Here is a 23,663-nt window from a genome sequence, read left to right on the forward strand (position 1 = left end):
CAGCTGGCCCTCTGGCCTATGCAAATATGCGTTTCCCCCAGTAAGCCTACTTGCACAGACCCTGTGCAAGATCAGGGAGGACGAGGAGCAGGTCGTCCTGGTAGCACCCTACTGGCCCACCCAGACGTGGTTCTCGGACCTCACACTCCTCGCGACAGCTCCCCCCTGGCGAATTCCCCTGAGGAAGGACCTTCTTTCTCAGGGACGGGGCACCCTCTGGCATCTGCGACCAGACCTCTGGAATCTCCATGTCTGGCCCCTGGACGGGACGCGGAAGACCTAAGCGGTGGTAGACATGATCACTCAGGCTAGGGCCCCCTCTATGAGGCGCCTGTATGCCTTTAAGTGGTGTCTGTTAGCTAAGTGGTGTTCTTCCCGACGGAAAGACCCCCAGAGATGCGCAGTCGGATCAGTGCTTTCCTTCCTGCAGGAGAAGTTGGAAAGGAGGCTGTCCCCTTCCACCTTGAAGGTGTACGTTGCCGCCATAGTAGCACACCATGACACAGTTGACCGTAAGTTCTTAGGGAAGCACGACCTGATCATCAGGTTCCTAAGAGGCTCCAGGAGGCTGAATCCCTCCAGACCGTGCATCGTTCCCTCATGGGACCTCTCTGTAGTTCTTCAGGGTCTACAGACAACCTCCTTTGAGACTTTGCAGTGAGCCGAGCTTAAGGCACTCTCCTTGAAGACAGCCCTCCTGACTGCGCTCACTTCCATCAAGAGAGTAGGAGACCTGCAAGCATTCTCTGTCAGTAAAACGTGCCTGGAGTTCGGTCCGGGTTACTCTCACGTGATCCTGAGACCCCGACCGGGCTATGTGCCCAAGGTTCCCACCACCCCTTTTAGGGACCAGGTGGTGAACCTGCAAGCACTGCCCCAGGAAGAGGCAGACCCAGCCCTGTCGTTGCTGTGTCCGGTGCGTGCTTTACGCATCTATTTGGATCACACGCAGAGCTTTAGAATCTCTGAGCAGCTCTTTGTCTGCTTTGGTGCACAGCAGAAAGGAAGCGCTGTCTCCAAGCAGAGGTTCGCCCACTGGCTCATTGACGCCATAACTATGGCATATCACGCCCAGGACATGTCGCCCCCGGTAGGGCTATGAGCCCATTCTACCAGGGGTGTAGCGGCTTCCTGGGCCCTGGCCAGGGGTGCCTCTCTAACAGACATTTGCAGAGCAGCGGGCTGGGCAACACCCAACACCTTTGCAAGGTTCTACAACCTCCGGGTGGAACCGGTTTCGTCCCAGGTAGTGGCACGCAACACAAGTGGATAAGCCCAGGAAATCCGGCCGGGTGTATCACTTGCACATAGCGCCTTCCACCTCTTTTTGAGCTGAAGACGTGTGCCATTAATTCCCAGTAGTGTTCACAAGTTTGTTCCCTGGTTGACTTCCTCCGAGCCCTGTGGCAGTCGAGTTTTCGGAGAGATTCGCTGCCGGCCCAGTACACGTGCTAAGAGTCCTGGTCTGGGGTAGGTGTTCCGCATGTGGCGGTTCCCTGTAAGGCTAACCCCATGCGATAAATATCTTCCGCTAGTTCGTTTCCCTTTTTCGCAAACTGCGTCTTCCTTGGGCGGAGGCCCCTATGCCACAGTCTCCATGTTTGTAGTAACTCCTCCCCCATTGGGCAGGATTTACCTTGAAGACTCTCCACATGGTTGGAAAGACCATGTGACGTATCCTTCCACTTAAATACCCCCCCCTCTTTGGGTGAGGTGTGGTCTCTGCTGTGTCTTCCCCTTGGGAGGGACACCCCCCGACTAGACCTGGCGGCCCAGTCGGATAATCCCCTGTGGCAGTGGGGGGCGTGGTCAAGCATCTCTCCGGAGAGAGAGAAAGCGGTAAGGGCACTTACACCTGAGCTAAATTATGTCTAACACCTGTCTCTAATTTTGGTGAGCATGGGGAGAGCGGCATAAAAGAGCCACACCACCAGTAGACGCGGTGAGAGAGAGATTGGCACAAGAAAGGCCACGGCGTGATATGCTATGCAATTGATGTAATGAAGTGACACGACCTAAGGAACTATTTGTTTGTGAAACTGTTAAGTGTGTGGAACTGTAAGCGACAGGGTGCTCAATTAAACGTATACCTGAACCAGGAAACCTTGCTTCTTGCCTCCTCCTTCCATTGGTGCCGAAAACCCGGGAGTAGTTTGAAGATGGACGGAAGTCGCCCCGTAGAGTCCTCCCAGTTGGCTGAGATCCTCCAAGCCCTCGCTGGCTTAGATCAGAACCACCAGCAAACCCTGCTTGAGCTCCGGCAAGATCAGGATCTCCGGTTTGTGGAACTCCTACATACTCAAGCAGAGGCGATCCGAAGCCTCCTCAGCCAGGAGGTGTCCCCAGCCACGACCCCAGACATCCACATGCCGTTGCCCCCGCCTGTGTTACAGAAGATGGGGATGACGACCTCAAGGCATTCCTCGACTTGTTTGAACGCACCGCCGAGATCTGAGGGTGGCCGCTTGGCCAATGGGCGGCCCGACTTATTCCACTGTTGTCCGGGGAAGCCCAGCTCGCGGCTCAACAACTGCCGGCAATGAGCTTCCTGGCTTACGGAGATTTGAAAAAAGCCATCCTACAACGAGTTGGGCAGAGTCCGGAGAAGAATCGTCAACTCTTCCGGAACCTGAAGCTGGAGAGCTCCAACCGCCCGTTTGCCTTTGCCCAACAGCTCCACGACACCTGCCGAAGGGGAGGTTACGTGTTGACCTGGCGTGCTGGCTATGAGGCACACAGTAGTCTGCCCACCACACACCACCAGTTCACGTAACACAGTTCAGCCAATTGTGGCATTTCGTATAGGGACCCCTAGTGTTACTACATCGACACAACATCGAGTGAGTGACAGATAGGGAACGTCATGGTTACTTGTGTAACCTCCATTCCCTGATGGAGGGAACAACACGTTGTGTCCCTCCTGCCACAACGCTGAACTACCCGCTGAAATGGCTGGACCTTAAATCGGCTCCTCAGCATAAAACCTGAATGAGTGGTTGCATACCAGCTCCTTTTATACCCATATGTCCGGAGGAGTGGCATGCAAATTTCACTCGCCAATTTTCATTGGCCTTTTATCAAAGACCAGAGGTGTCTCGGGCTCCCAAGAGTGACCCCTAGTGTCACTACATCGACACAACGTCTCGTTCCCTCCATCAGGGAACGGAGTTTACACAAGTAACCATGACGTATTTTGACAAAAATGTTATGATGTTTAATATTAGAAAATATACTGGCCTTGTTGCCTTCAGATATTCCTACAGATTATCATTAAGTGTCTGATGAAAGGAAAACTATGGAGTATAAAACAAACATTTTCACCAACACAGTCTTAACTCAGTAAAGTGGTCTAATTATAGGTACATTCAGAATATTATAACTAGTCCTATAGAAATAAGGTGATAATTAAATTTAGTTTGATTTCAAATAGCACCTTAAGAAAAAACAATTTCTGTTGAATTTGAAAGTTTCCAAGAGATGATACATCATACAACTTATTATCTAAATACCATGGTATATGTTAAAATATACACTCACTGACCACTTTATTAGGTACACCTGTACACCTACTTATTCGTGCAATCATCTAATCAGCCAATCGTGTGACAGCAGTGCAATGCATAAAATCATGCAGATACGGGTCAGGAGCTTCAGTTAATGTTCACATCAACCATCAGAATTGGGAAAAATGTGATCTCAGTGATTTCGACTGTAGCATTATTTTTTGTGCCAGATGGACTGGTTTGAGTATTTTTGTAACTGTTGATCTCCTGGGATTTTCAAACACAACAGAGTTTACTCAGAATGCTGCCAAAAAACAAAAACATCCAGTGAGCAGCAGTTCTATGGACGGAAATGCCTTGTTGATGAGAAAGGCTGGTTTGAGCTTATAGACAGGCTATGGTATCTCAGATAACCCCTCTGAACAACTGTAGTGAGCAGAATAGCATCTCAGAATGCACAACATGTGAATGGGCTACAACAGCAGAAGACCACATCGGGTTCCACTTCTGTCAGCCAAGAACAGAAAGCACAGGCTCACCAAAACTAGACAGTTTAAGACTGGAAAAACATAGCCTGGTCTGATGAATCTAAATTTCTGCTGATGTACACAGATGGTAGGCCCACAGCATCCTCAGCTAGCCTTAAATATTGATGTGTTTCTCACTTTTTCTCACTTTCACAGTAATTTAACCACTGGAACCATGTGGATTACTTTTATGCAGCATTTATGTGCTGTTTGGAGCTTCAAAGTTTTGGTCACCATTCAGTTGCATTGTATGGACCTACGGAGCTAATGCTTATGGATCCTTGACAAATAAGGTTGTCTGAGTTGTTAAAAAAAATGAATCTTTGTGTCCAATTTTGTTTCAGAAATGTTTGAAAACCTTTTATAGTATTTTCTAGAAAACATTTAAAACTTTACAAATATAATGTGGTGTAACCATAAGTTTGTATCTTACCTCAGTTTCAGTGAACTTGTTTACATTCAGCTGATCTGTTCACTGAGGAAGTTTGTAAGTGGTGGATACTGTTTGATATAGATCCACATATCTCGCTCGGGCTTTCAAGAACCAGGAAAATTTCCTTTAAATAAATAAATAATTACATGTTTGTGTTTTAGGGATGTAATGCAGATTTTAGATATAAAATCGGTGATTGAATGACTAATGTTTACTCGCTGAAATGAGAGGATTTCCTATTAAGTCAACAGGGACATTGGAATGTTTGGGCATAGTAATATGGCGACACAGTGGCTTCACTTATTTGATGTCATGAGCAAACCAGTTTTATATTATATATCAGTGCTTCAAACTCAGAAATGGAAAATATGCTCATCATAGAAGAGGTGTATTCAAGTAAATGTTTTGCATTTTTTATGTATTTTTAATTTAATAGATCTGGACAAAAAAACTACTCTTACACATGGCCATAATATGTACCTGCTACTGTCTGTTATTGTATTTTATGATTAATTTTGTGAATATAATCCATGTTATGGTCATGAAAAAGGTTTGCTCTAGATCGTTCACTCACTGTCACACACACAATTTTTTTTCTACTCCAGTAACCGAACTAGTAACAGATGTTTGGGCTGTTTCTATGAAGGATGCTTAAACATTGGTGCAAAAAGTTGTTCTACACACAAAAGCGTTTTATGGGCGAAACCCAGAAAACTGTTTGAGTTAAAAATACAGTTGTGCTCAAAAGTTTGCATACCCTGGCAGAAATTGTGAAATTTTGGCATTGATTTTGAAAATATGACTGATCATGCAAAAATCTTTTATTTAAGCATAGTGATCATATGAAGCCATTTATTATCACATAGTTGTTTGGCTCCTTTTTAAATCATAATGATAACAGAAATCACCCAAATGGCCCAGATCAAAAGTTTACATACCCTTGAATGTTTGGCCTTCTTACAGACACACAAGGTGACACACACAGGTTTAAATGGCGATTAAAGGTTACACCTGTGGCTTATTAAATTACAATTAGTGCCTGTGTATAAATAGTCAATGAGTTTGTTAGCTCTCACGTGGATGCACTGAGCAGGCTAGATACTGAGCCATGGTGAGCAGAAAAGAACTGTCAAAAGACCTGCGTAACGAGGTTATGGAAATGTATAAATATGGAAAAGGATATAAAAAGATATCCAAAGCCTTGAAAATGCCAGTCAGTACTGTTCAATCACTTATTAAGAAGTGGACAATTCGGGGATCTCTTTTTTACCAAGCCAAGGTCAGATAGACCAAGAAAGATTTCAGCCACAACTGCCAGAAGAATTGTTTGGGATACAAAGAAAAACCCACAGGTAACCTCAGGAGAAATACAGGCTGCTCTGGAAAAAGATGGTGTGGTTGTTTCTATGAGCACAATATGACGATACTTGAACAAAAATGAGCTGCATGGTCGAGCTGCCAGAAAGAAGCCTTTACTGCGCCAATGCCACAAAAAAGCCTGGATACAATATGCTCGACAACATCTTGACACGCCTCACAGCTTCTGGCACATTGTAATTTGGAGTGACAAGACCAAAATAGAACTTTATGGTCACAACCATAAGCGCTATGATTGGAGAGGGGTCAACAAGTCTCACTGATGTTTTGCGGGTGTGTGAGCTCTAAAGGCACAGGGAAGCTTGTGAAAATTGATGGCAAGATGAATGCAGCATGTTATCAGAAAATACTGACAGACAATTTGCATTCTTCTGCACGAAAGCTGTGCATGGGATGCTCTTGGACTTTCCAGCATGACAATGACCCTAAGCACAAGGCCAAGTTGACCCTCCAGTGGTTACAGCAGAAAAAGGTGAAGGTTCTGGAGTGGCCATCACAGTCTCCTGACCTTAATATCATCGAGCCACTCTGGGGAGATCTCAAACGTGCGGTTCATGCAAAACGACGAAAATATTTCCTCAACTGTTCTCTTGGGCATTTTTGAAAGTCAGCAAAACTTTTGAAAACATGCATTACCTTCAGTGGTGTAGGTTTCATGTGAACACTAGAAAGAACAAGTCAACCCTTCGCTAAACTCCGACATACCTGCTGCCGGTGTTTTAAAAAAACGGTGCCTTTTCACAGTGGAGAGAGAGCTCTCATGCTCAAGGTTGCCAGATTGTACAACTAAAGCGTGACACTTGCATAATATTTCCAAACTGCAAGTGAAAAGATCTGATTTGGGGATTTCACCTTTTGAAATCAGGCAACCCCAACCATGTTGAAATCTAATTATGATTGGCTAATTGCCATTATCTGTTATTTATCAAACGTAGAGAATTAAATATTTTACTTTACATGACATAATTGATCTAAAGGGGATGGTAAGGGGGGATGGTGGTTTTACAAGGGGGCTGGTTTTTGGTATTTCTTGCAACAAAAGGGATGGCATCCCCTCGCATCCCCCCTCAACTCGAGCCCTGCACACAAGTATTTGCCTAACTGGTGATGGCTTTAAAGTACAAAGAAAAACTCAGGCTTTGACTCGATATTCGATAGTTACCTTATTTTTTTCCCTGACTTTTTCTACTCTAAACTGAAATACATTTCAATGTTTACCGTGCACACCAACGCTTTCATGTGATGGACGATGCCCCGCATGGCGCTTGCGTGAATTGAACCCCTGAAGCCCGTGACGCGAGTATTGTGAAACTGCCTTCGTATCAGCGATGCACTGCTCGAGTTTGGTGTAGGCAGGGTGATACAGGGTATGAACTAAATGAATCATGTAGGTGATATATTTTGGATTCAAAATGGCAAATTTCGCCGAAAAGAGATTCAGAAAAAAGAAAATTAACCTATTCAGCATCCAGTGGGCAATACAGGCTAGCAAAGCCAAAGCTCACGAAGCTAGCATGACATCTAAAAACAGCTGATGTCATATGAGCTGTCCAGTTCTGATTATGGAATGGTATCTTTGCATTTCCTGGTGTACAGTAATGATATTCTAGATAAAAACACTGACAAAAACCTTATTTCACCAAACAAATCCTACAATTTGTCCACGCTGAGAACTGCTCACTCCTGGAGACAATCCAAAAAGCCCACGTCAGGTAACTCATCAGCTGGGCTGTTCTGATGCCACCACTGGGTTGTCACATCGTGGTGGGGGGAGGGGTGTATAGTTTCAACTGTCAGTGAAAAATACCCAGCCACTAACCCAGCGGCTGGGTTACACAAAAACTACCCAAAACTACCCAACAGAGAGAAAATAACCCAATAAAATGACCCAAAAGGCCCAACCCAGCATTTGGGTTGAAAAAATAACCCAACATCTTTGTAACACAATTGTACAGAGGGGTTATCTGAGTTACTGTAGCCTTTCTGTCAGCTCAAACTAGTCTGGCCATTCTCCATTGACCCTTTCTCATCAACAAGGAATTTCTGTCCACAGAACTGCCACTCACTGGATGTTTTTTTGTTTCTGGCACCATTCTGTGTAAACTCTAGAGACTGTTATGCGTGAAAATCCCAGGAGATCAGCAGTTACAGAAATACTCAAACCAGCCCATCTGGCACCAACCATCATGCCACGGTTGAAATCACTGAGATCACACTTTTTCCCCATTCTGATGGTTGATGTGAACATTAACAGAAGGTCCCATATCTGCATGATTTTATGCATTGCACTGTTGCCACATGATTGGCTGATTAGATAATCACATGAATAAGTAGGTGTACAAGTGTACCCAATAAAGTGGTTGGTAAGTGTACTATTTCATTTCATGGGTGAATCATGAAAGGCTAGAAATGACCCTTGTATGTGGAACAGCCTAAAATTCTTGTAATTTTTTGGGTTTGTATGTTTATTTCTATGCATTCATAGCTTATAATAACAGTAATTTGTGGGGTGGTGTGGGGGATGGGGTGGATACCCCTAATAGTTTGGCCTCAGCCTGTGATGTTGTCAAATCCTAGACACCCCTCGCCTCTATTGTTACTGCACAGTAATATACACTGTAGCTAGATGAATTTCTGTTACTAGACTGTGTATTTTTAACACAGCTGGAATGACCATTCAGCATCCAGGACCACAACTATCTTTAAAAAAAAAAAAAAAAAATCCTGATTGAGTGTGTAGTAAACTCAAACAATTTTTTTGTTTTTTTTTCATAAATAGGGTACAACGGGGCTGAAGGCACACCTTAGGCACCTTTTTCTGGTCACAAACTATCTCAAGATTTAAGAAATACATTTATTTTTATTGAATATTGATGGAGCATCATAATTTGAGTGAAAATAACTAACATCAGAAGGTTGTTTTGAATACAATTAGTTTAAAAAAAAAAAAAGGTGGTTCCCTCACTTGGGGTAAAAGGCCCCTCGGGTGGGGTCATAGTGATATACCAGTGCATCTCAATAAATTAGAATGTCGTGGAAAAGTTCATTTATTTCAGTAATTCAACTCAAATTGTGAAACTCGTGTATTAAATAAATTCAGTGCACACAGACTGAAGTAGTTTAAGTCTTTGGTTCTTTTAATTGTGATGATTCTGTTTTTAGTGAATTGTTGGCCTTCTGGAAAGTATGTTCATTTACTGTATATGTACTCAATACTTGGTAGGGGCTCCTTTTGCTTTAATTACTGCCTCAATTCGACGTGGCATGGAGGTGATCAGTTTGTGGCACTGCTGAGGTGGCATGGAAGCCCAGGTTTCTTTGACAGTGGCCTTCAGCTCATCTGCATTTTTTTGGTCTCTTGTTTCTCATTTTCCTCTTGACAATACCCCATAGAGAATCTACGTGTTCAGTTCTGGTGAGTTTGCTGGCCAGTCAAGCACACCAACACCATGGTCATTTAACCAACTTTTGGTGCTTTTGGCAGTGTGGGCAGGTGCCAAATCCTGCTGGAAAATGAAATCAGCATCTTTAAAAAGCTGGTCAGCAGAAGGAAGCATGAAGTGCTCCAAAATTTCTTGATAAACGGGTGCAGTGACTTTGGTTTTCAAAAAACACAATGGACCAACACCAGCAGATGACATTGCACCCCAAATCATCACAGACTGTGGAAACTTAACACTGGACTTCAAGCAATTGGGCTATGAGCTTCTCCACCCTTCCTCCAGACTCTAGGACCTTGGTTTCCAAATGAAATACAAAACTTGCTCTCATCTGAAAAGAGGACTTTGGACCACTGGGCAACAGTCCAGTTCTTCTTCTCCTTAGCCCAGGTAAGACGCCTCTGACGTTGTCTGTGGTTCAGGAGTGGCTTAACAAGAGGAATACGACAACTGTAGCCAAATTCCTTGCCACGTCTGTGTGTGGTGGCTCTTGATGCCTTGACCCCAGCCTCAGTCCATTCCTTGTGAAGTTCACCCAAATTCTTGAATCGATTTTGCTTGACAATACTCATAAGGCTGCGGTTCTCTCGGTTGGTTGTGCATCTTTTTCTTCCACACTTTTTCCTTCCACTCAACTTTCTGTTAACATGCTTGGATACAGCACTCTGTGAACAGCCAGCTTCTTTGGCAATGAATGTTTGTGGCTTACCCTCCTTGTGAAGGGTGTCAATGATTGTCTTCTGGACAACTGTCAGATCAGCAGTCTTCCCCATGATTGTGTAGCCTAGTGAACCAAACTGAGAGACCATTTTGAAGGCTCAGGAAACCTTTGCAGGTGTTTTGAGTTGATTAGCTGATTGGCATGTCACCATATTCTAATTTGTTGAGATAGTGAATTGGTGGGTTTTTGTTAAATGTGAGCCAAAATCATCACAATTAAAAGAACCAAAGACTTAAACTACTTCAGTCTGTGTGCACTGAATTTATTTAATACACGAGTTTCACAATTTGAGTTGAATTACTGAAATAAATGAACTTTTCCACGACATTCTAATTTATTGAGATGCACCTGTAGTGTACATACCAGGGCAATAGTGATAGGGCACAATTTGTCAGCTTATGCCAATACAACAATACAACAAGATGCTTTTTTTTTTTTTGTAACAAATTAAGATAAAGCTTACTCAAAATAACTACTTCAGAAAAGGGTGCATAATTTCTTGTTCATTTCAGTCACATTTGACATTTCATTACATCTTAACAACAAATGAACCTTTTCTAAAAACTAATTAATCTCATTGTGTCAATGTGAGCCCATTTTGAACATTTTTCATAATGAATCTATTCCCCCCACTTAAGAAATACAATGTGTTTTATAGGGGCCTTTTGTTATAGTCACCTTGAACAAAATCGAAAATGACAAATACGTTTTTGTATCAAAATAAATGTGATAATTTCCAGGATATTCATCAGCTACATAAATTTGCAACATTTAAAATAATATTAAAGGTATTTAATCTCAGTACTTTTTTCCTCATTAAAAAAGTTTAACTCCTAAAGACATTCATTGTAATTTTGCAATATATGGAGGAAACCATGACCACTCACATTAAAATGAAGACTCCAGTCATGTCAGTAACCTTATAAAAGCTGTTTTATTATACAGAGAGAGGGTCTGCACATGGGGGCTGGCATGTTAGAATCACATGACCAGCCGAAAACTATTCAGTAATCTCAGTAACCGTCCTGTTATCTGACACTTTCACTCATTGATTAAAGTAATCATGGCTGACGGTGAAAACTAAATTTCTACAATGGCATCTGAAACTGAAAGCTATTTATTTTAAATGATGCTGCATCCAAGCCGCTAGGTGTCAGTGTAAGCCCAAGATGGCACAAAGCCAAAAGTTACTGAGTGCACCTTTAAATATTAGATTTAATTGCCACTAAATCAACTTTCAGACATTATACGCAATGATCTCATGGAAGAGGAAGAATTTGCAGTTCATAGTGACAAACAGGTATTTAGGAAAGTACTGTAGTATGGTAGTTTTTGATGCTATTTAGTGTTTTAGGAGGAAATGAAATCAAAGGACCTTTCACCCCGCAGAGCCTTTTGCCCCATTGTACCCAATTAAATTATCAGTGAATTTTACTTAGAGCACATGGTTTACCAATTTGTGCACATCTTCAACAATCCTTCTACTTCTACCACTACTGGCAACAAATAAAAATAGCTTAATAATATTAATATTAAACAATTGTATTAAAGAAATAGAATATTCAATTTTATGTGAACTATCATCATTTCTTCACCCTCATGTCTTTTGAAACCTGTATGACTTTCTTTATTCTGTGGACCACAAAAGGAGTTATTTTTAGCAGATTGTTTAAGCTGCTCTTGTCCATACAATGAAAGCAGGTGACCACAGCTATCAACAAGATTTTCAGTCTGTTTGTCACAATTAGCAGAGGCAGGAACCAAACGCAGAGTGAAACAAAAAAGATTTTAATAATACCAAAAATAAACAAAACCAACACAAACTACCCCGTAGGGGAAAAGCACAGTCCAGGATGGCAAGAACACAGATGGGGTGGGCTGGATAAAAAGGATCAAGACAAAAAAACTGAAAGGGACTGACAAGACGAGAGAACAAGATGAACTGGCACAGGACAGCACACATGAGAAGACTAAAATAGGGAGAGGAATCAACAGGTTAATAGGCAGGGCAGGTGAGACAAATTAACTGATAATGGGCAACAAGGAGGTGGGGTATGACGCAGGACTGAGAGACATGAGGCAAAACAGAAACAAAACAAAGCCACGTGCTCTCACAAAACACAAATACCTGAATGGCACGAGCGCATATGGCCAAAATAATAAGGCAACATGCGCTCATGCCAACCGACAGACAAGATGAGAGAATGCATGGCAACGCCAACAAAGCAATGCCATGCACTCTCAAACTAGACAAAGCCTGAGTGTACATTGCAAGGCCAACACCATGCGATGCAAGCACCGGGCAACAAATTTAGATAAGACACCTGTGCGAGAGTATGCCCACAAATAAAACCAACATAAAGACAGAAGTGACTGAAGCCCAGCACAACATGAAGATGGCTCATGACCCGGATGCGCAGCGCAAAGCGAGCACAACACGAAGCCCGCGGTCACGAGAGACAGATACAAGCAATTGACGTGAGTGCATGCCACCAAGATGACATACGAGCAATGCACTCACTCCAATAAAAAACAAGGCATGGAGCATGAGTGTCCGGATGCTGACACCTGAACTGAAACTGAACCAGACAGGAGAGTCAGGATCCAGACACCATGCACCGAACATGAAACACAAGACCAACCGAAGAGCGCACAGCAGGGAAACCACAACTCGAAGCCGTGCACTCTCACAGAGACAAAAAATGAAACACAACACAGACAGAACAATAGTGTGACACTGTTCCTCATACAAAGATATCATATGGCTTCAGAAGTCTTAGAATTCAGTGCATGAGTAATATTAACTACTTTTATGGTGCTTTTTTCCCCTTTTAGTTAGGGTGACCAGACGTCTCGTTTTTCCCAGGACAGTCCTGTATTCAAGCACTTTTTCTAGTGTCCTGACTTATTCGGAAAAATCATGTTTTATCCCGTATTTCCCCTCTCTTAAAATTTCTCTATCGCCTATGTGGCTTTGTCAGTCTTCTAATGAGTATTCTAATCAAAGGTAGCCAAGGATACAGCTTGTAAAACCAATAAAATCACACCGTGTTATTTGAGGTACATGATTGGATTAAACTATCCAATCACAATCCCCTATCAATAGATGTCCAGTTAGTGAACTGATTGAAGAGTCCGTTTGAAAGAGCACACAGATGAAATTGTGGCTGCAAAAATGTCAAGGAAGCGTGCATGTACATTTAATAAGGATCTTCAAAAAGAGTTTACATTTCTAAAAAAGGAGTCACAGACAGAGCCTAGTAAAGTGAGATTTGTGGAGCTCACGCAGCATGTTCATTAAAAAAATAGCATGTGGATACTGTTCAAAGTAAGTGTGCCACACCAAGTGTTAGTGATTTTGTGTGAAGCTAAGTTCAGAATCTTACAAGGTGCACGCAAGTGAAAGACTTTTTGCTTATCATTCTGTTGTGCATGGCCATAGCTTTGCACATTCATAACCTGAGAAAAGACTTGCAGGCCAGCCTGGAGGAATCATTCATACCCTCTGACATTATAAAGCAATTGGATGCCCTGGTTGAAGCTGGTGACATGCGAGCAGATGATTTCTTTTGTGCAGTGAGAAACTTTTCTTCAGCAACGGTGGATTACCTTCAAAATTGGAGCCGCTCATTGGAGAACACAGAAAAACTTGAGTGGGCCCTATTAAGAGACATCCCAGAGTGGAGTGGAAAGACATTCAGAGCAGCCTCGAACACTTCTACTCCAGATTGATTGATGAAACCACTTTCTTTGATAAGTGGGCTTGTGCAAAAAACATTGTCAATCGTCGCATCACTGAGTGGAACATGAACAAGATGGCCATGTCTGAGAGATTGACAAATGTTTTTCAACGTTAGAGTCTTAGCCAAGGTCGTAGAGTTTGTTTTATGCCTGTCTGGGACATCTGCATCTGTGGAGCATGTGTTATCATTAATGAACACAGGATGAACACCGGATAAATCTTGACTCTCGTACATCTTAATTTTGGACTGGATTTCATGATAAAAGACAAGCGCGCACTGAGACAAATTGCTGCCAGCAAAAAGTACAAGGTGACAACAGTTACAGATGCAGATGCACCCTCTACTTCGCATTGATCTGTGCCTAGGTAAGGATACGTCAATTTCATTTTTGCTGGGAGGGGGCTGTCCCGTTTTCCACAAGCAGGAATCTGGTCACCCTACTTTTAGTTCACATTCATTGTATGACGAGAGCAGTGTGAACATTCTTCAAGTTCTCCTTTTGTGTTCCATGAAAGAAAGAAAATCATGGGGGCCTGGGTAGCTCAGTGGGAAAAAACGCTGGCTACCACCCCTGGAGTTCGCTAGCTCGCTAGTTCGAAACCCAGGGCGTGCTGAGTGACTCCAGCTAGGTCTCCTAAGCAACCAAATTGGCCCGGTTGCTAGGGAGGGTAGAGTCACATGGGTTAAACTCCTCGTGGTTGCTATAATGTGGTTCGTTCTCTGTGGGGTGTGTAGTGAGTTGGGTGTGGTTGCCGCAGTGGATGGCGTGAAGCCTCCACACGCGCTATGTCTCCGTGGCAACGCACTCAACAAGCCACGTGATAAGATGCGTGGGCTGATGGTTTCAGACGCAGAGGCAACTGGGATTCATCCTCTGCCACCTAGACTGAGGCGAATCACTATGCGACCACAAGGACTTAAAAGCACATTGGGAATTGGGCATTCCAAATTGGGAGAAAAAGCGGAAAAATCCACAAAGGTGTGAGGAACTATTTTGTGAATAAAATAATTTTTATGAATAAATTCAAGAAATGCACATCACAGAAACATTCCAAATGTTTATATCTGCATTTAAATATACAGCACTACAGTGACATACACAAGCACATGAGTGACAGGCACTTACCTGCAGGAATGAGAGGTCTGGTGAGCCCTGCAGGTGAGTGATCTCCAGGTTACCATGAACCACCTGACAGCCTGTATACAGCAGCCGGAGCATCTCATAATGATTCTCTAGACTGGAGGGTAAAGCCAGCTTCATATCTGTCCCAAGACATACTAAAGAACAAAACACAAACACACATAAACATGGCTATATAAATTTATATGGACTAATTTATCTTTGACAGATTATGTTTTTTAAGAAATTGCACCTGACCCAAACTACTTTCAAACTGCTTTTGTATGAAGCTAGAACAATGACTAAAGTACATTATTTGAATCTGAATTTTGTGGGGGAACAGGGACGCCACGTGAATATCAGACGTGTGAATGGCGAGCTCTGCGCACTTTGCTAGTTTTAATACTATTAATGTCATAAACCGGTGAGATTCGATACACTCTGTTCCATAACTGTTCTAGGAGGACAATACGTCAAAGAATTCAAAATTCTCCGGCTCTGGAGACATTAAAAGACACTTACGTGCTCAAGCTGACAACCCGGAGCAGCAGGCCATGAGCCAGGGAGCTGATTTGGTCAGAGAAGTGCGGGAAATTTGGCGAGAAATGTTGAACATGTCAGCATTGCTGACGATGGTCATTGCTGACTTGGAGGATCTTGCTGTAATACGTCGACCGATCACTGCCATGGAGACGAATTTCACTGAGATGGTTACAAGAGTGAGTGATGTCGAGAAACGGATCGATTATCTGGAGTCAACAGAGAGGGAATTATCTGCTAATCCGCTAGTGACCAAGGTGGATTTGAAGCCGGCAGAATAACGTCCGCATTGTTGGAATTCCTGAGGCTGAAGAAGGTCAGGATATGGTGAAATTCCTGGACAGGAATTCGTTCCGAGTCTGCTCGACATAATAGGCCATAAGCTGGAAATCGAGCAAGCTCACAGGGTTCCGGCTCGGCTATCCACTGAGGAAGACAGGACCCGATCAATTCTGGCCAAATTTCTGAGAATATCTGATAAAGATCTCATGTTACATGAGGCGAGGAGTAAAGGTAGGCTTTCTTAGAAGAACCACAGCATTTTCTTGTTCCCAGACTTTCGAATTTGACAAGAGAAAAATGTGATCGATTCAAGGAATGCAAGAAACTCTTACATCAACGGAAGGTCACTTTTGCACTGATGTTCCCAGCCAAATTGAGAATAGATGCTAAGGATGGCTGTAAAATATTCACATGTCCCCAGCAAGCGATGTCCTTCATAAAGTCAATGGAATAAGTTATTTTGTGGTACTTACATTGCAGCCAATGGACCGACTCACTGAATATTCACTTGACTGTCCGAGGTTCCGTATAGCAGCTGGAGTTTGTTTTGTGAAGTAACACTCAACTTCGGGATAGTTGTGTGGATGAATCTGCACGTTCTTTGTGCTTATGCCTCCTATTGGCTGGAGTTTGTTTTGTGGAGTATTTTTTACAAGTCATTGGAGTGATTAGGTCATTTGTTGCACTCATGTAGCAGCCGAAAGGGCCGGCTAACTGAACGTTTGTTTGACTGTCCGAGGAAACTTTAGCTTTTTTTTTTTTTTTGTGCTAGTTCCGCCTAGCAGCTGGAGTTTGTTTTGTGGAGGAACACACCTTTGGGACAGTTATGTAGATGAATCTACATGTTCTTTGTGTTTATTCCGCCTATTGGCTGGAGTTTGTTTTATAAATTATCTTATGTTGTGTAATTCTGTCTCACAAAATTTTTATACAAACACCGGACTTGAGCAATCCGATGGCAAAGTTGTCACGGGGGCTCTCATAGGCGTACCTGGACTGTTTGAGTTTAGAGGGATGGACACCAGTTGGCGCTGTAGTGCGCGGGGTTAATGCGCACATTTTTCTTTTTTAAGTTTGTTTGGTTCGGGGGGAAGTTCGGGGTTTGATTGTTGCACTAATGTTACAATGTGGTCTTTATAATTTAGTTTTTGACACACAATCTGTTTTTTCTATTATGTCAAAATGTCAAATGTTAATATGAGTGGATTGTCTCTCTCCATGTGAAATGGGAATGGGTTGGGGTACCCCATAAAAAAGGGGAAGGTTATTGCTCTTCTTAAGCATAAGCAATATGATATAGTGTTTCTTCAAGAAATGCATCTTATCCCACGGGAAGCTGAAAAATTTGGGAAGATATGGGGTGGACATGTTTTCTTTAGTGATGGCACAAGTAAGAGCAGGGGAGTCATTACACTTATAAGTAAGCATCTACAATTCAAATGTCTCAAACAGATTAAAGATAAATTAGGAAGAGTCATTATTGCTTTTGCAGAAATTCAGGGGCATAGTCTTATTTTGGCTAATATTTATGTACCTAACGTTGATGATCAGGGCTTTTTTATAGATCTTGAAGGGATGTTGCAAGCAGCTAGCAACCCTCAATAAAACAACATTGACGCTTCACAGGATGTGTAAAAATCTTGGTCTTACAGATATTTGGGGACTTTTGAACCCATCTGGTACAGACTATAATTTTTCTTTCATCAGTCCATAAGATTTATTCTAGAATAGATATTTTATATATCTAAGTCCAACATTTCATCTGTTGTTGATTGCTCAATGGGAAACATTTTAGTCTCAGATCACGCCCTGGTGAGTTTAGAGGTGTTGCCACATATGGAGAAATGGAAATCATATAGTTGGTGCTTTAATGTATCCCTTATGCAAAATCCTGAATTCCAACAAATGTTAAAGGCTGAAATCAATGTTTATATGGAGACCAATATCCTAAATACCTAAATATAAATACCCTTTATATGGAGACCTCAATATCCTCTGTCGGCATGGCTTGGGAGGCATTTAAGGCGGTTCTTAGGGGCCGGATCATACAGTATGCCTCATTCACCAAAAAATCCAAAGCACAAGAACTTGTGGAATTGGAAGGGAATATTAAAAGTGCCGAGGCAAAGCTGAAGCGCCGAATGTAAAAATAATCTATTATAGAGTAAATCTGATGGACTGAAGAAATGTTTTTATAGTCCCTACCAGATGGGTTCAAAAGTCTCCAAATATCTGTAAGACCAAGATTTGTACACATCTTGTGAAGCATCACTGTTGCTTGCACACTTTTGCTTCACTATGATCAAGGACTGAGTCCATCAAAAGATTAAAATCTCCTCCCAATATTATAACATGAGGGGTGCCAGTGTTTTGCAACATCCCTTCAAGATCTATAAAAAAGCCCTGATCATCAATGTTAGGTGCAAAATAAGACTTTGCCCTTGAATTTCAGTTAAAAAAATAATGACTCTTCCTAATTTATATTTACTCTGAGGCATTTGAATCGTAGATGTTTACTTATCAGTGTAATGACTCCTCTACTCTTACTCGAATCAGCACTATGAAAAGTATGCCCACCCCATATCTTTCCACATTTTTCAGATTCCTGCAGGGAAATGTGCGTTTCTTGAAGAAACACTATATCATATTTCTTACGCTTAAGAAGAGAAATAACCTTCTTTCTTTTTATGGGGTGCTCCAACCCATTCACATTTCACGTGGAGAGAGACAATCCACTCATATTAACATTTGACATTTTGACATAAAAGAAAAAATAGATTGTGTGTCAAAAACAGGATTATAAAGACACATTCCAACATTAATGCAACAGTCAAACCCTGAACATTCCCCAGAACCAAACAAACAGAAAAAAGAAAAACGTGCGCATTATCCCTGCGCACGACAGCGCCAACTGGCGTCCATCCCTCTAAACTCAAACAGTCCACGTACGCCTATGAGAGAACTTTTCCGTCGGATTGCTCAAGTCCGGTGATTCTACACAAATTTTGTGAGACAGCATTACACAGCAAAAGATAATCTATAAAACAAACTCCAGCCAATAGGCAGAATAAACACAAAGAGCGTGTAGCTTCATCCATAAAACTGTCCTAAAGATGCATTATTCAACAAAATAAACTCCAGCCGCTAGGCGGAACCAGCACAAAAAGAGCGTGCAGATTCTTCAGACAGTCAAACGAATGTTCAGTGAGCCAGTTAATTCGGCTGCAACATGAGTACAAGCAAATGACTTACTCCAATGACTTTGCAAGAAATACTCCACAAAATAAACTCCAGCTGATAGGTGGCACCAGCACAAAAAAAAACATGCAGGTTCCTCAAACTGTCAGGCAGATGTTCAGTCAGCCGGCCCACTCGGTTTCAACATGAGTTTAAGCAAATAACTTACTCCATTGATTTTGCCAGAAATACTCCACAAAATAAACTCCAGCCAATAGGCAGAATAAGCACAAAGAGCATGTAGATTCATCCACAAAACCGTCCCGAAGGTGTGTTGCTCTACAAAATAAACTCAAGCCGCTAGGCGGAACCAGCACAAAAAGAGCACGTAGAATCTTCAAACAGTCGAGCGAATGTTCAGTGAGCTGGTCTACCCAGCTGCAACGTGAGCACCACAACATGACCCACTCAGTCCATTACTTTATGAAGGACATTGCTTGCTGTGGGCATGTGAATGTTTTACGGCTATCCTTAGCATCTATTCTCAATTTGGCTGGGAATATCAGTGCAAAAGCGAACTTCCATTGATGTAAACGTTTCTTGCATTCCTTGAATCGATCACGTTTCTCTCTTGTCGAGTTCGCAAAGTCTGGGAACAAGAAAATGCTGTGGTTTTTCCAAGAAAGCCTTCCTTTATTCCTCACCTCACGTAACACAAGATCTTTATCGGATGATCTCAGAAATTTGGCCAGAATTGATCGGGGCATGTCTCCCTCAGCGGATCGTCAAGCCGGAACTCTGTGAGCTCGCTCTATTTCCAGCTTATGGCCTGTTATGTTAAGCAGACTTTGAAAGAGCCCCTCCAGGAATTCCACCATATTCTGACCCTCTGCTCCCTCAGGAAATCCAACAATTCGGACGTTATTCTGCCGTTTATGATTCTCCATATCTTCCAACTTTTTTCAGATGCGCTCCAAGTCCGCCTTGGTTACTAGCGGATTAGCCAGCCCTCCCTCTCCAATGACTCCAGATAATCGAATCCGTTTCTTGACATCCCCCACTCTTGTGACCACATCAGTAAATTTCGCCTCCATGGCAGTGATCGATCGATGTATCACAGCAAGATCCTCCAAGACAGCAACGACCTTCATCAGCATTGCCCACATGTTCAACATCTCTGCATTTCCCGTAACTCTCCGTCCAAATCGACTCCCTGGTCCGTGGCCTTCTCAGAGGTGTCAGCCTGAGCATGTAAGTGTCTTTTAATGTCTCCAGAGCCCGAGGATTTTGAATTCTTTGACATATTGTCCTCCTAGAACAGTTATGGAACAGAGTGTATCGAATCTCACCGGTTTATGTCATTAAAATTATTAAAACTAGCAAATTGCACAGAGCTCGCCGTTCACACGTCCGATCCTCGCATGGCGTCATGTGACTCCCTATAGTTGGTCTGTAAAGATTTCATACTGATTGCAGACTGACGGCTGCCTCTGCTGCTCAAGAAAATATAAAATATTTGTATTTTTGGCGTGACGCACGCAGACACAGTAGAGGTATGAGTGCACGAGCACCCACGAGTAAAAACGCCTGCGATGTGCCACTTCACTTGAATGAACTAGATACTTGCCACTGTCATGTCCTGTGTGAAATTGCCTGTATAATTTTAGCAGTGGGCTTTTACAGTGTTTTGGATGTAGCATTTGCAGTCAAATAGTGAGATGTATCTTCTCAGCGAGTGCTAATTACAACTTTTGAATAATTTATATGTATTTTTCCAAACCTCGGCAGATAATGATGTAAAACAAATCTCATTATAGACTATTTTTGATAGGGATAATTTTAGATGAAACTAGACTAAATTGAAAGGACAAATAGAATATTAAATAGAAATAAAAAATACATTAAAATTCCAAACCATAATAACCTTGGTTGTAATGCCTCTTAAAGCAGCTGTTCTCTTTTCTATATAGCTACTAGTTTCACTTTCTTTAGTCTATGTTAGAGTGGCAGGGAAAAAGCAACAAATTATTGAAATGTTAACCAAATGCAATAAGAACTTACACTACTTAAGTAGCTGTGCAGTGTGTAAGTTAGAGAACTCCCCCCCCCCCCCCAAGAAAAAACATTGAGTTTTGTCTTGATACACTTATAGCCAGGGTTGGGGAGTAATGGAATACATGTAACGGGATTACGTATTTAAAATACAAAATATAAGTAACTGTATTCCACTACAGTTACAATTTAAATCATTGGTAATTAGAATACAGTTACATTCAAAAAGTATTTTGATTACTGAAGAGATTACTTTGCATTTTATTGTCATTTGTTTCATTTAATATTTAGTCCTTTCAGATGGAATACATTTATACATATAAATGATGCGATCCAAAGTGCATTTGAACAGCGAAACACTTTCTTATGATGTGTTACATTCATACGAGCAGACAGAGACAGAGTTTGAAGTAAGTTTGGAGCAAAAGAAATAGAAATAAACCTTGTGTAAATTGTCAGCTTTACACTAAGCTAAAATGCTATTTCTAGACATTTTACGTGCACATGTTACCAGGCACAATCATATTTTTTATCAAGAAAATTCACGTTGGATCATAATTTCTTTTTTTCTAGTAAGACCTTTGATATTAGGGCAAAAATCGTATTCTTGATAATAATTTTTGTATTGTTTTCCTGTAAAAATATCTAAAAATCCTTAAAACAAGATCAGTTAGATTGATCTTGTTTTAGAAACAACACTGCATAAGTTATTTAGGTTTTTCAGAGAATGTATTTTTAACATGCGTATTTTGACTTACTGTACTGGCAGAGTTTTTACAGTCAAAACAAGTGAAAAAAATCTACCAGTGCTGAAGAAGTAATCAAAAGTATTTAGAATACGTTACTGACCTTGAGTAATCTAATGGAATACGTTACAAATGACATTTTACAGCATGTATTCTGTAATCTGTAGTGGAATACATTTCAAAAGTAACCCTCCCAACCCTGCTTATAGCACATGTTTTTATTCTGAAACCACTCAGATTCAGCCTATTATGGCCCTTTGACTAAGACTCAGACATGAATGGTTAAAGACTCTGACTTGACTCGGATTAGACTGAGTTGGACTCAAACCCAACACTACGATTGACACAAACCAGACCAGAGGACACACATTTTAAAGAGGACACACCAGTTTTAAACAGAAAGCTGGTTTGTTGAGCTTTAAAATACTGTCTTTCACTATTGATTACATCTTTTAGCAAAAAGTGTTAAATAAAAGTAAAGACTGATAGAAATTTTGTTCTTCCTGGTGCTTATATTGCATTGATTTTAATTTCAATCATGTTGGGCGTGTTCACACTGAACCCGCTTTTGCATCTGTCCTCACTTTTTTTAGTGTAGACCTCTTTAACCCTTGTACAGCGTCTCGCGCAGGAGTCCCACTGAAAAAAAAAAATCTGTATTTAGAGCTGGAATGTCCCATATTTGGCTGGTAGAAAGTTGGCAACCCTAGACACATGTACACACTGATGGACTAAGATTGAATAATAAGTCACTGTGTTTCTCAAGTTCACACTTCCTTTCCAACTTCCCTTCCCCTCTTTTTATCCTTGTAATATTCCCTTGTCTGTGTGCGTGTGCGTGTATGTTTGTGGAGGTTCAGCTGGTGGCCTTGAATTACAAAACTGTATTACTCAGTCTCTGCGTCTCTGCTCGCTTTCCCTTTGAAGCAGCCTACTGACCAATTATCAGACAAATTTTTGGTCTTGTCTATGTAAGTCGTGTGTGTTTGAATAGATTTAAACTGAATTTTACAGAAATTATAAAAAAACAAAAATAAAAAAAAATATTGTTTCTGGGGGATTTACAATATAGGGGTATGCAGCGAAGCCATTATCTGTATTTGTATCTGTATGTGTTCATATGACAAAATTATCTGTATCTTTCTCTGTATTCTGAACTGGGTGTGGGCGGGGCTTAAACCGGAAATGCGTCAAAACTAAATGAAATGCACATTTTTAAGTGTTACTCTTACATTTATAGTTTCTATTAATTAAATATGCCTTGTATATGTCTTTTCATAATAATAGCCTAATAATAATAATTATTATTATTATTATTATTATACAATTATTATTTAAAAAATATTATTTTATTCTTTTTTTTTCTTACCAGATGAAGCTGAATTTGTAGGCTACATTAACTGTGGAATATGTTGTTAACTGTGGTTTCTCCTGGTATTTCTGATATTAATATCTGCAGAAACAGTATTTTCGTTTGTCTCTGCATGTATAACAACATTATTCTCGAGGCATGAGGTGTCAAGCAAAACATGAAATGTCAAGCACACATTTTGCAGTGAATAATAAATACAAATTCAAACATTAAAATAAATTTAAATAAAATCAATATAGCCTACAAACAGGTGAAAGTCCCGTAAGTCTATCAGGAATTTTTACGATAAGACACCATTATTTAGTTAAATAATAATAATAATAATAATAAATAATAATAATAATGTTACATTTATATAACACCTTACCAGAGTTCAAGAACACTTAACATTTTCAAGTTTAGCACAGTTTAAAGAAGAAGAAGAAAAAGACAGATTCAGATTCTTTGTTTTACATAAGGAGTAATATTCCTAAAAGATGAATACTCTATGGAGCATTTCAACCTTTATGGAGCATTTTAACTTTTTTTTGGAATAAAGTCGTAACCATTTAATAACCTTAATCACTGATGTGGATATAAATGTGGTCAACTTTAAGAGATGGATAGACGGACTCCGACATGAAATCATCA

At 41.2% G+C, this 23,663-nt stretch overlaps 1 protein-coding gene across 3 annotated transcripts in view; it reads right to left on the minus strand.

The window, feature by feature from the left end:
• LOC127422905 (receptor tyrosine-protein kinase erbB-2-like) overlaps window positions 1-23,663 on the minus strand; it is a 163,217-nt gene that overhangs the window by 111,272 nt on the left and 28,282 nt on the right. For 2 of the 3 annotated variants that reach the window (XM_051666741.1, XM_051666742.1), the window contains exon 2: window positions 14,871-15,022. In XM_051666741.1, the coding sequence (XP_051522701.1) occupies window positions 14,871-15,022 (152 nt within the window). Of the gene's footprint in view, window positions 1-14,870; window positions 15,023-22,245; window positions 22,301-23,663 lie in introns of all 3 variants that reach the window. The other variant, XM_051666743.1, reaches the window with a different exon arrangement.

This window comes from Myxocyprinus asiaticus, chromosome 32 (genome assembly GCF_019703515.2).
Source record: "Myxocyprinus asiaticus isolate MX2 ecotype Aquarium Trade chromosome 32, UBuf_Myxa_2, whole genome shotgun sequence".
NCBI classification, from domain to species: domain Eukaryota; kingdom Metazoa; phylum Chordata; class Actinopteri; order Cypriniformes; family Catostomidae; genus Myxocyprinus; species Myxocyprinus asiaticus.